This window comes from Pseudogymnoascus destructans (genome assembly GCF_001641265.1).
Source record: "Pseudogymnoascus destructans isolate 20631-21 unplaced genomic scaffold scaffold_11, whole genome shotgun sequence".
Lineage (NCBI taxonomy): Eukaryota > Fungi > Ascomycota > Leotiomycetes > Thelebolales > Thelebolaceae > Pseudogymnoascus > Pseudogymnoascus destructans.
In genome coordinates, this window is record NW_020167530.1 from 269,800 (window position 1) to 282,589 (window position 12,790).

Below are 12,790 nucleotides of genomic sequence, written 5' to 3' on the forward strand. Positions count from 1 at the left end.
GTGGGCTTAAAAGGAAAGTCGGGTTAAAATCCTACGGGCATCGGGAACTTGATATTCTTATCTCGGCACCAGCCGTCGGTCTTCATCCCCCGTTATCGATGACGGGGAATTTTCTTAGCGGCTTGGCGCTACCCTCCAAGTGTCAGCCTCGCCCGCAAGGCTCCAGCGCTCTTCTTTTTTTTTTTTTTTTTTTTTTCATGTGCGTCGCAATCCGGGGAAAGATGGAGTAGCTGAGATGGTAATGCATATTTTATGTCTCGCTATGTTGACAAAAATCCGGCATATCACGAAGTGCTATTTGTGTATTGGTTGAAATGGGGTGGAACGCCGAGAATGCCACATGGGAACGCACAACAACGCCGACGGAAAGGAACCCCGAGCCCATTCAACATTCAACGGATAAACGCACCCGCAGAGAATTACTAATTGGGGAGAGTGACATATATATATGTATTTGTGTGCTGCTCCAGTTCTGGGATTTGAGCCTGGCGGTTCTGTGAGCTGGAATATACCTGGCCGGACTTGCTGCATCGACTCTTATCACACCACGGCAGCTTCAATTTCTGAAAATTATTGGGCGTTCCTAACAGTATATGGTATATTCCCCGCACCTTCCACCGCCAGCTAATATTCTGGGCGCAGTCTTAAATGCTCATCTGATCTCATGTTCGAAGCCTGAGCATGAACCCCGTAGCTAATAATTTGCCACAAGTTCACATATATGCAGACCAGCGCATCCAAAAGCCTCGAAACAGAATTCCCCAAAAAGCATTAGAAGTAATGCAGTAAAGAGATGTTTCGCGGAGTTGAAAGACCTGTTTCGAGGAATAAAAAGTTACCAGGTCGATGCTGGTGTAATAGTCTGTTCATCCCTCGTGCTCCCTTGGAAAGGATGAAATCAAGCACTTCAATTTGGTCAGGCTTGCTACGTCTGGCAGCATGATGGAGTAGCTGGCCATGTTCGGCTGAGCCTCCGCGATCGAATAACAACTTGATAGTGGCAAACGATGCGTTGACCATCGCTACGGAGAGTGGGGTATAATCGAAGTCGCATTCGGCATTTGGATCGGCGCCGTGGTCTACAAACCATAAAGTCAAGTTTTCGTCCTCTATGGCAAGGCTGCGACATGTAAGTTTGGGATACCACGGTGACGGTTCGTAACATACCTCAATAGTGGAGGGTTGCAGTAGGCTTCGGGCTCGTTAATGTTCCACCCTTAGGCAAGGAAAACTTCAAGGCTATGTTGGTCTTTAGAGTAGATGGCAGTTTTCACTTGGTGCAAGCCATAAGAGACGCCTTGCGATAGAAGATATGCGAGGGTATCTGCCACGGAGGCTTCCTATCTTCAAGGAATTTTTTGGATCCTCTTCTAGCCAGTTAGAGAATGTATTTCGGACGCCCTGCAGGTTTCTCGCGAGAACTTGTCTTCGAAGTGCTTCGATATCTTCTTCGCTGGCACATGGCTGTATCGCTTCAGCGTGGAAATTATTGCAAGACATTTTAGACCCGAAGTTATGTTAGTATAGTAACGGTGATGTAACCAAACTATTTGAAAGCAAGCAGACCAAGAAACGTGAAAGAAGCTTGTCCGTATGAACCAGACGAATTCAGCAACGAACATAGGCATCTATTTCGTAGTGCCTAAGGCCCAAAAATAAGTTGAAGTATCACCATTAGGTTACAAACGTATATCATGTAACATAATGTTGCAGGAATCGGGGTTCAGAGTCGCGGGAGCCACTGGCGTGGCACCCACCCACATATATAGTTCTCAGTAGTTGTAACCTATATACTTCAACTAATCAACAACTTGTCTACCACCAACACTTCCAATGACCATCGTAAATCAAGGGACAAAGCTCTACCGCGATCCGATTCTGAAGAACTATGGCACGTACGATCAGGGCACTTAGGCCAAGCCGCCCTGCGTGCTCTAGTAAAACACGCCCGGAACGTCGAAATCAAAGGCACAGCGCGCATCGATTGCGAGCACTGCTCTAAAGCACACGCCAAACAGATAATCTCGAAGGTCCCATCAGAAAGGAGCTCTAGACGTCCGTTCTGGAGAGTTCTATGGGACCTCTTCGACTTTCACACCGGGTACGACGGATCCAATTGGCTACTACTAGTTAAAGACGAATACAGTGGTACGCTCTTTGGATTCCTTCTCAAGAACAAATCTCACACGAGCGTATCAGACACCATTCAGGCGTTTGATGCTCACGTAACAAGACATTACGGTCTCTCTATATGTTTCCTCAAGCACAACAATGATAAATCGGTGATCCCGATCAACCAACAAGGAACAACTGGCTACCAACGCTGGACGAAAGAGCGGGGTATAATCCTCGAGCTTACGCCGTCCTATACACACGAGCCAAATGGAGGAATCGAAAGAGCAGGCGGCACTATAATCCCCCGCTCTATCGCAATGCTCGCTGGCGCAAACCTTCCTGAGAAGCTCTGGCCTGAGAGCACCATGACAGCGATCTTTCTCCACAACATAAGCCCGAGCCAAAAGCACCATTGGCGCACGCCACATGATGTCCTAAGCTCGTGGTTCCAGCAATACTTTCGATGGTATGAGCCAAAATATGTGGAGAGCTTAACAGCTGATCTTCAGCCCAACTGGTCTGGCATTTATGCCTACGGATCACGGGCCTACCCATTGATCAAAGATCGCGAAGCTGGGCGCAATGTGCGAGCTTTCAAAACAGCTCCGCGCGCAGCAATAGGATACCTAGTAGGTTACATGTCTCAAAACATATATCGAGTATGGATTCCTGAGCTCGATCGGGTGATTGTAACTAGGAACGTTATGTTCGACGAGCGTACGAAGTACACTCCCCAACCAGAACTCGCACCAGGAGATCTCACCACACTGTCATCTATAGCAGATGGCCTCGAGATCTTAGGGGTGGGTAACGGCGAGCTCGAAACAATTAAGGCGAGCGTGGTCGATCAACTGCCTGAGGTGGACAAAGCTCAAAAAGAAACGTCCTCAGAGCATGATCAAGAAACCATGGAGGCGGTGATCTCGGGGGTGATCCACCAAGAAGAAAAGGGAGAAGCTGAATACCTCCTTGGCCTCCTCACACCTGAGACAACGCCAGCACCAACCGCTTTTAGAGATCGCACTCTAGAACCTCCACAAGGAGCTCTAGAAGCGCCAACCCAAGCTAATCAGGGGTCGAGTAGTTTGGATGAGTTAGAGGAAAGCACATCTCCTCCTAACCGTACGACCTCTGAGCACGCAACATTAGATGGTGAGATCGCTACTCACCACCCAGCGAATGCTCATGAAGTGCAGCCTACGACCGAAGCTCGTAGTCCTGTAGAAGAAGTAGAAGCGGAAGAAACGCTCTCACAAGAAGTCACAGAAAGCTCTACAGAGCAGGAAACCCTGCCTGTACGCTTCAGTGAAAGGCTTCGATCGAGAGGAAGAACGGGTTTATACAGCACCCTCTATTCTAAGCTCGAAGAAACTGATCCTAAGTTCGCCGAATTCTTGGAATCGCATATGCCTGATCCACCTACGCAAAAACCATGGATCGACGACCTTAACACAACGCATGCTGTGATTGCAGCCTCTATCCTACAGGGGCGAGCATTGCGGCAGACAACACTAATCCCACCTACGAACGAAAAAGATCTTCCAAAAGCGCCTAAAGCATGGCGCAATCTAGAGAAGCACCTTTATGGCGCTCAATTCAAGGATGACGCTGAGCTCGAGCTTAAGAAACTCGAGTCAAAGGACTGCTGGAGAATTATTCCTGAACACGAAATACCGACTGGAACAAAGCCAATACCACTGAAATGGGTATTCACTTATAAGGTGGACCTTCATGGTACGCTCATACGCTGCAAATCGCGCATCGTAGCTTGAGGCGATCTTCAGGATGAAGAATCGATCTTCTCGACCTATGCTGCAATGCTTGCGGCCCAAGTATTTCGCATAATGATGGCTGTTGCAGCTAAAAATGATCTTGAGATCAATGAACGCCAAACGAGATACACGAAGCTCGCCAGTAGTATGCTACCTACCAGATGGATTTAAGCAGGCAGGCAAAGTGGTGTATGTGGATCGCGTGCTCTACGGATTAAGAGACTCGCCAGCTCTCTGGTTCAAAGAGCTTACGAATACGCTCTCACTCTTTGACCTCATCCAATCTACTGAGGACCGGTGCTTGTTTTACGACGAGCACCAAAAGTTATTTGTCATGATCTTCATCGACGATTGCCTGTTCCTCTATCATCAGAAAGACTACTTGTACGCTCGGAAGCTTATTAAAAGCTTTACTACGAAGTATGAAGTCCGCGAGCTAGGGGACGTTGAGTGGTTCCTAGGAATCCGATGTTACGGCTATAGTAACATGATGTCATGGTTACAGGGCCAGGGCCTAGTAACGTGACGTGTGAGTCACATAACGTGACGTGTGAGTCACAGTGGGAAGCGGGTTAGGCTGCCATGTGACGGGGCTAATGGATAGTTGCAGAAACTAGTGGATATTGGATAGTTGAGCTATCCACGAACTATCCTGAATATCTAGCTATCCGCCAACTATCCAGATTACCCATGAGGCACGACGCCACTATATAAGTAGATAGTATTTCCTTAGATAGGAGCTTCGTGCTCAACTCAATACAGTATTTGTTATATACTAGTAACGTGTTACTTGAAGCCTTTGTGTCTGATCCCCTGCCTCCTCTGATAAGTAAACCTTTACGCAAGAGAACCTCTGTGTCTTCTATCGTTTAGAAGTCAGCGTTACATCCGAGTGATACGTGATCGTAAAGCTCACAAGATCTATTTGACGCATACGACGTACATTGAGAAGATCGCAAACAAGTTTGGTCTGATCGAAGGAACAAGCCCAGCCACACCACTTCCTACTCTGGAATTCCTACCAAACAAGAACAAGGCGTCTGCTCGCCAGATCAAGGAATATCAGGAGAAGGTCAGTTCAGTGCTCTACACAGTGATCATGATCCGGCCAGACGTAGCTTTTGCTGCTTAATTACTCACGCTACCTAGCAAACCCAAGCTCGGAGCACATCACTGTTATTGATTGGTCGATCAAATACCTCTATGGTACGCGGACGCTCTCAGTACAGTACGATGGTAAGCTCCATGGCACGCAGGTGATTATAGCATCTGACGCTTCCTTTGGCGACGATCCTGAAACGCAGAGCTCTTCAGAAGGCTATATGATCTCCTTATTCGGAGGAGTCGTAGCCTGGAAAGCGAACAGATCCACAGCAGTTACGACGTCTACAACAGAAGCCGAGCTCCGCGGCTTAACAGAAGCAGGAAAAGAGACTATTGCTCTTAAAAGGCTTCTTTCAGAAATCCGTTTAGAGCTCGGCAATACATGGACGATCTTTTGCGATAACCAGCAAATGATCTGGTTAGTAGTAGGGGAGAATACGAGAATAGCTACAAAGCTCCAGCACGTAGATATTCAAAATATGTGGCTCCGTCAGGAGCACCAGGCTGGCAGTTTCGAGATCGCCTATCTCCCAACAGCTGATATGCCAGCTGACGGGCTTACAAAGAACCTTCCAAGGCATAAGTTCGAGCATTTCCGTGCTCTCCTTAACCTTAAGGACACATGCGAGCTTGAGAATGGCCGTTTGTAAGCTTGTACACACATTTATACGCTCTATCGAGCATCTTTCATTTGTACAATTCCATTTGTAATCTAACAATCCCATGTTTGCAATCGCAAACACCCTTGCAAACGCCTACAAACAGGCAGTGCAGAGTTCCTCAGAGCAACCCCTTTAAAAGGACGCGAGCGCGATCATTCATCGCCCTTCTCTTGTGCTCACACTAAATACAGATAGAGCCAAAATAATGGCCAGAGCTCGGGAAGGGGCTGTACGTTAGTCTACGAGCACGGCAAGGAACAAGGCAGAGCGCGGAGAACAGTTTCATATCAGTGGGCGACGTTCCCAAGCTCTCACCCTAACCCCCCCCCATATCTACCAATCCCACCCCCAAACTCCCCCAGAAAATTCCACCGACGATCACTCCAGCACCGAATCCACCACCTGGCCAAGAATTGCCATAATCATCGCGCGGCACGCGAGCACCGACGGACCGCCAGGAGAGGGCGCGAGCAGGCCACCAAGTTGCGCCAGGAGTGCACCGAGCTGTGCTCCCTGGGCGGGAGGAGGAGGAGCGGCAAAGCTCCCAAGGATGTGAGACCCAAAGGGCGAGGGAGCAGCCAAATTGCCTGAAGGTGACAGCAGAGAGAGGTGCAGGAGCGCCGAAACCAGAAAGAGGCACAGGAGCTCCAAAGCCAGGAGCGGCGGCGAGGGCGTTGGCGGGTGCGGGAGCAGACGACAAGCCACCAGGCTTCTTGTCGGCAACTGCGAGAGCGTCGCGGACGTAACCGCGCAGGCGGTTCCTCTTCTACAATGATCGTTAGCACATTCAAACAAGGGGAGGAGCAGGAAGACGTACCACCACAGACAGAGCAGGATCGGCCATGAGCCCAGCAAGTAGCGCCACGGCGCTCGTGTCATACTGACATTCGTTGCACTCAGTTTGCTATCAAACTCAAGAGCAAACTTGGAAATCTCCTCCTCAAACCTACAAGTCACTATACATATTTTGGCTTATCACACCAACAACAAGAGCAATACTACTCAACGATTGCTACAACCATCTATGATTCATTACACATCATCGCTCCTTAGTTACTGGGCCGATATTACCACATAGCATATCTCTACAACCCTCTATGATTCATTACATGACATCACTCATACTACCACATGACATATCTCTACCAACTAGATGCCTAGGAGCATGAACGATAGCTCTAAAAGTTCCTACGAACCTCTATGATTTATTACATGTCATCGCTCTTTAGTTACCCACAAGATTGGTTATGTTATGACATAATTTGTCTATGACATAATTTGTCTATAGGGGTACTCTGACCTTGGACCTCCTTTTACTTCCTATAGGCTACGAACCTAAGAGATGGTTCTATGGGATTCTCTTATGTCGACTACAGTTACCAAGCCTGGTAAGTCATGGAAAGTCTTGGAAAATGAGAGAACTACACTCCTTTAGCATAAATAGGATTGCCCTTTCCTTAAGAAAGGGCAAGCAGACAATACAGTAAATCGACTATCACATACTTCCACGTCTTTTCCAAGCTTCCAAGCATTCATCTTGTTACTCCTTGTTTCTGAAAAGTCAGTGAGGTGTTAACCTCTGACTTACCCCTGAGTTCCCAGACTCAACATTTGTTGCAACTTGTCTGAACCACTTCACTACATCACACACCTGATTGCTGCGTTGTGGAATAGTCTAAGCTACGACCCTTTGGCTCTGTTTTCTAAGACAGTGTGTTGTCTTAGTAAATTCATCCCTTCCTTGGGTGGCTAGATTCTCACATCTGGTGCACCCACCATTACACCTTGTCTGCTTCAAGCTTCAACTATTTCTATAGCAGCACTTCGATACTACAATGGAGGACGACCAAGCTCCTACAACTACTGCTGAACAGCAGATGCAACAACTGTTTGCCTTTATACAAAATATAGCAAACAAACTTGAGAATTTGGAAAACACCTTTCAAGCCAACACTTCAGCAACACAATCCTCAACTCAGACACATCATACAGAGCTTCCCACAGCTCCTCTGGCTATGTCGGGTACCCCAGGTGCACTTCCTAAAGTGCAAACACCAGATTTATACCATGGAGACAGGAGGAAGTTGAAGGGATTTCTTATGCAACTGGACATCTACTTCACCCTCAGGCCTCATCAGTTCACCTCAGATATTCAGAAGATATATTTCGCTGCCAGCTACCTCCGTGGATCTGCATTCAACTTCTTTGAGCCATATCTTAGAAGACTTAGTGGCAACAACCAAAATACCACTACACCTTTGATTACCTCTTATGACCAGTTTCAAGAGGAACTTACCAGGACCTTTGGAGACATCAACGAAACTGCTACAGCAGAAAGAGAGCTACAGAAGCTATGTCAAAAGACCTCTGCTGCTCAGTATACAACAGAATTTAGGAGAATCACTTCTCACTTGACTTGGAATGAAGAAGCCTTAGTCTTCACTTACTACCAAGGGCTCAAGAGCTCTATTAAGGATGAACTCAGCAAAGAAGAACGCCCTACAACACTTCAAACGCTTATAGAGAAAGCTGTCAGACTTGATGATAGGCTTTTTGAAAGAAGAAAGGAGAAGAACCAAGACTGGCATCCAACAAGAAATTTCAACAATTACACCTCTACACCAACTGCTAAGGACTCAGCACCTGAACCTATGGACTTAGACGCCTCTATAAAGAGATCTACAGCAAATCCAGCACCTCAGCCTACAAGAAGCCCTCAAAAACTGAAAAGGGGTAAACTTACTCCTCAAGAAAGAAAACACAGAATGGACAACAACCTTTGTTTATACTGTGGCAAAGGGGGGCACAGAATTCAGGAGTGCTATTCAGCACGGGGGAGTGCTGAATCAAAACATATAGCAGCCTCAGACACAGTCACAGCTGCTATTCCTGAAAAACTTGAAAAATCCCCACCAGGCACAACTTCAACTGAGACTACAACTTCTCCCCTAGACAACAAAGATGTGTCGATGGTGCTTTCTCAGAGTTTCACACACCTGTTAATCCCTATTCAACTCCATTTCAAACAACAGGTGTTATCTACAAGGGCTATGATAGACTCAGGGGCAACAGGCAACTTTATATCTCAAGACCTCATCTTGACACACCAGTTACCTACAATTCCCAAACGCACTCCAGAGTTGCTCCGAGTCATTGATGGAACTCCTATCAGTTCAGGTTCCATTACCTGCAACACCCCAGTACTCAAACTTGAGATTCCCCTAGGAAAATCAACATTTTCAGACACCATCTCTTTAGATGTTATACCAATGAAGTACTCAGTCATCCTAGGTCTTCCATGGCTTCAAAGGCATGATCCAACTATCAATTGGAAGCATTTATCGCTTGGGTTTAGCTCAAATCCGGAGCTCAATACTGAAAAAACCCTTCAAGCCTCAGTTACCCCTATTCAGGTCCAAGACTCAGACTTGTCCCAGATCAAGGATTTTGACCAAACTATGGACGATATATCATCTCTGATATGGGTTAAACCTTTCCAACCTGTCCTGGAGATAGCAGCTACTTCAGATTTGGAGAAATCATCTCAGGAGGTCATTTTGCCTTTAGCATACCAAGACTACCAACATCTTTTTGACAAGGCAAAGGCATCAATTCTGCCAAAGCACCAGCCTTATGACCATGAGATACCACTCGCAGAAGGCTCAATGCCTCCCTACGGCCCTATCTACTCTCTATCTGAATTAGAGCTGAAAACTCTCAGAGAATACCTAGATGAGAACCTTAGTTCTGGCTTTATCAGACCTTCTTCCTCACCAGCAGGAGCTCCTATTCTCTTTGTCAAGAAGAAAGATGGCTCCTTGCATCTCTGTGTTGATTATAGGGGCCTTAATGCAGTCACTGTTAAAAACAGATATGCTTTACCCCTTATCCCTGAGCTCATGGATAGGCTCTCTTCAGCAAAGATCTTTACCAAGTTAGATCTCAGGTGAGCTTATAACCTGATACGCATCAAGGAAGATGATGAGTGGAAGACAGCATTCAGAACACGCTATGGTCATTTTGAATACCAGGTAATGCCTTTTGGGCTTGCCAATGCACCTGCTTCTTTCCAAGCTCTCATGAATGATATTCTAAGACCTTACTTGGATATCTTTGTTGTTGTCTACTTAGACGACATTCTTATATACTCTTTAGACACTCAAGAGCATGTTCTACATGTTAGACAAGTCTTAGAGAAGCTATCTCAAGCACAACTCTTTTGCAAACTTGAGAAATGTCTTTTCCATATGTCTCAAGTTGATTTCTTGGGACATAGAATTTCAACAGAAGGCATTCAGATGGATCCTGAAAAGACAAAAGCAGTACAAACGTGGCCTATTCCTTCCAGCATTAAAGAGGTTCAGTCTTTCCTTGGGTTTGCCAACTATTACAGGAGGTTTATACCAAGATATACATCCTTGGCTTTACCCCTAACTCAATTACTTCACAAGGACACTTTGTATCACTGGGATAAGACACAGCAAGATGCTTTCGATGCTCTTAAAGGAGAATTCAAAGAAGGGAAAATGTTACTACACTTTAACCCCTTGAAACCTGCCACTCTTGAGACAGATGCCTCAGATTTTGCCATTTCTGGAATCTTATACCAAGCTCCAAAAGACAAACAAGAAGAGCTACAGCCTGTGGCATTTTACTCAAGAAAGCTATCAGCAGCCGAACAAAACTATCCCATTACAGACAAGGAACTGCTTGCCATAGTATGTTCTCTAAAGCATTGGAGATGCTACCTTGAAGGGGCAAACTATCCTATCACTATTTACAGTGACCATTCAAATCTCTTGACCTTTACAACCACTAAACAGCTCAATCGACGACAAGCAAGGTGGTCTGAACAACTAGGAGGTTTTGACTTTGTTATAAAACATGTCTCAGGGGCCAAGAATCAAAGAGCAGATCTCCTCTCAAGAAGACATGACTACCAAGATTCTGCTAAAACAAGCAATACAAAGGCCCTGCTAGACTCTACAAAGCTTATAGCAGCATCTTTAAGCAACCCTCGCACTACAGAGGACTTAGAGGGAAACTTATCCCCTCAAAACCAAGTTGCCCCCATTACCTCTTCTCAGAAACCAGAGACCTTTAAAGACTATACACCCTCAGCAACACTTCTTAAAGCATTCAAAGATGCTTACAACCACGATCCCTTTGCCAAAAGAACTTTGGAATACCTCCAGAAGAAAGGCTCCTCTCTTGAGAAAGTTGGACTACAAAATTTCTCAAAAAATCAGCAAGGACTTCTCTTATTCAAGAGCTATATCTATGTCCCAAGGGATAAACAATTACAGCTACACCTCCTACAGCAGTTCCATGATGCTCCAGCTGCAGGGCACTTTGGCTTTGCAAAAACTTATGAACTTCTAACAAGAAAGTTCTACTGGCCTAGTCTAAGGACTACTCTTCAAGACTATATATCTTCTTGCACTACTTGCAACTTGAACAAACCTACACGGCAAAAGCCCTATGGCCTCTTGCAGCCTCTACCTATACCAGAACGCCCATGGGACTCCATATCCATTGACTTTATAGTCAAGTTGCCTCCTTCTATCCCAAAAGGGGGTGCTACCCCTTATGACTCTATCCTTGTGGTGGTAGAAAGGCTCACAAAAATGGCACACTTTGAGCCTTGCAATGAGACTATCACAGCTTCTGAACTTGCGTGGCTATTCCTCAAGGTGGTCTTTAAATATCATGGAATTCCTGGACACTGGATCTCAGATAGGGGAGCAGTTTTCACTTCAAACTTTTTTAAGGAGTTCTCTAAACTCTTAAACATGGAACAACGCTTTTCTACAGCTTATCACCCTCAAACAGATGGCCAGACAGAGAGAGTCAACTCTGTACTTGAACAATATCTAAGAATTTATACAAACTATGCTCAAGACAACTGGGCAGATCTTCTCCATCTTGCAGAATTTGCTTACAACAACACGGTCTCTAACACCACAAAAGAGACACCTTTCTATGCAAACTATGGTTATCACCCTAGGTTTGAAGTGGCAGAACTTAATTGTCCTGAAAATCTCAAAAACCCTTCTGCTACTGAAAGAATCATCTACCTTAAGGGCCTCCAGGACTATCTCAAGGTCCAAATACAGCGTGCACAAGACGAGCAGGCTCAGGCCTTTAACAGGGGGGTGGTTGCACCACAATTCAAAGTTGGTGATCAAGTCTTTTTGTCTAGAAGACATATCACAACTACTAGACCATCAGACAAACTTAATACTAAAAGACTTGGACCCTTTAAGATCACAAGGACTATTGGCAAGAATGCTTTCGAGCTTGCATTACCACCTACTTGGACTATCCATAATGTCTTCCATGCATCTCTCTTGTCTAAGGCACAAGAAAGTTCCTTAAGACCACTTCAGTCTCCTCCACCTCCTGTTCTGATTTTGGATCAACCAGAATATGAAGTAGAGTCTATCCTTGACAAAAAGACACTTAGAGGTCAGGACTACTTCCTCGTTAAGTGGAAAGGCTATCCTACAAGTGACAACACTTGGGAACCTAAGAGAAATCTAAAAAATGCATCCAGGCTGATTCTAGAATTTCTTTCTAAGAAAGCCACCTGGCTAAAGGGCAAGCACACAGCTAACAAACGTCCTTAAGAGGGGTATCATGTCATACTGACATTCGTTGCACTCAGTTTGCTATCAAACTCAAGAGCAAACTTGGAAATCTCCTCCTCAAACCTACAAGTCACTATACATATTTTGGCTTATCACACCAACAACAAGAGCAATACTACTCAACGATTGCTACAACCATCTATGATTCATTACACGTCATCGCTCCTTAGTTACTGGGCCAATATGACCACATAGCATATCTCTACAACCCTCTATGATTCATTACATGACATCACTCATACTACCACATGACATATCTCTACCAACTAAAGGCCTAGGAGCATGAACGATAGCTCTAAAAGCTCCTACGAACCTCTATGATTCATTACATGTCATCGCTCTTTAGTTACCCACAAGATTGGTTAAGTTATGACATAATTTGTCTATGACATAATTTGTCTATGACATAATTTGTCTATAGGGGTACTCTGACCTTGGACCTCCTTTTACTTCCTATAGGCTACGAACCTAAGAGATGGTTCTATGG

At 45.5% G+C, this 12,790-nt stretch overlaps 1 protein-coding gene across 1 annotated transcript; it reads right to left on the minus strand.

Moving 5' to 3' along the window:
• Positions 1 to 5,969: 5,969 nt before the first annotated feature.
• Positions 5,970 to 6,497, minus strand: VC83_04917 (uncharacterized protein; the record flags this gene model as incomplete). Its single annotated transcript, XM_024468543.1, has 2 exons — positions 5,970 to 6,419; positions 6,471 to 6,497. The coding sequence occupies 2 exons, from the start codon at positions 6,495 to 6,497 to the stop codon at positions 5,970 to 5,972; spliced, it is 477 nt and encodes a 158-aa protein (XP_024323960.1).
• Between the last annotated feature and the right edge of the window lie 6,293 nt (positions 6,498 to 12,790).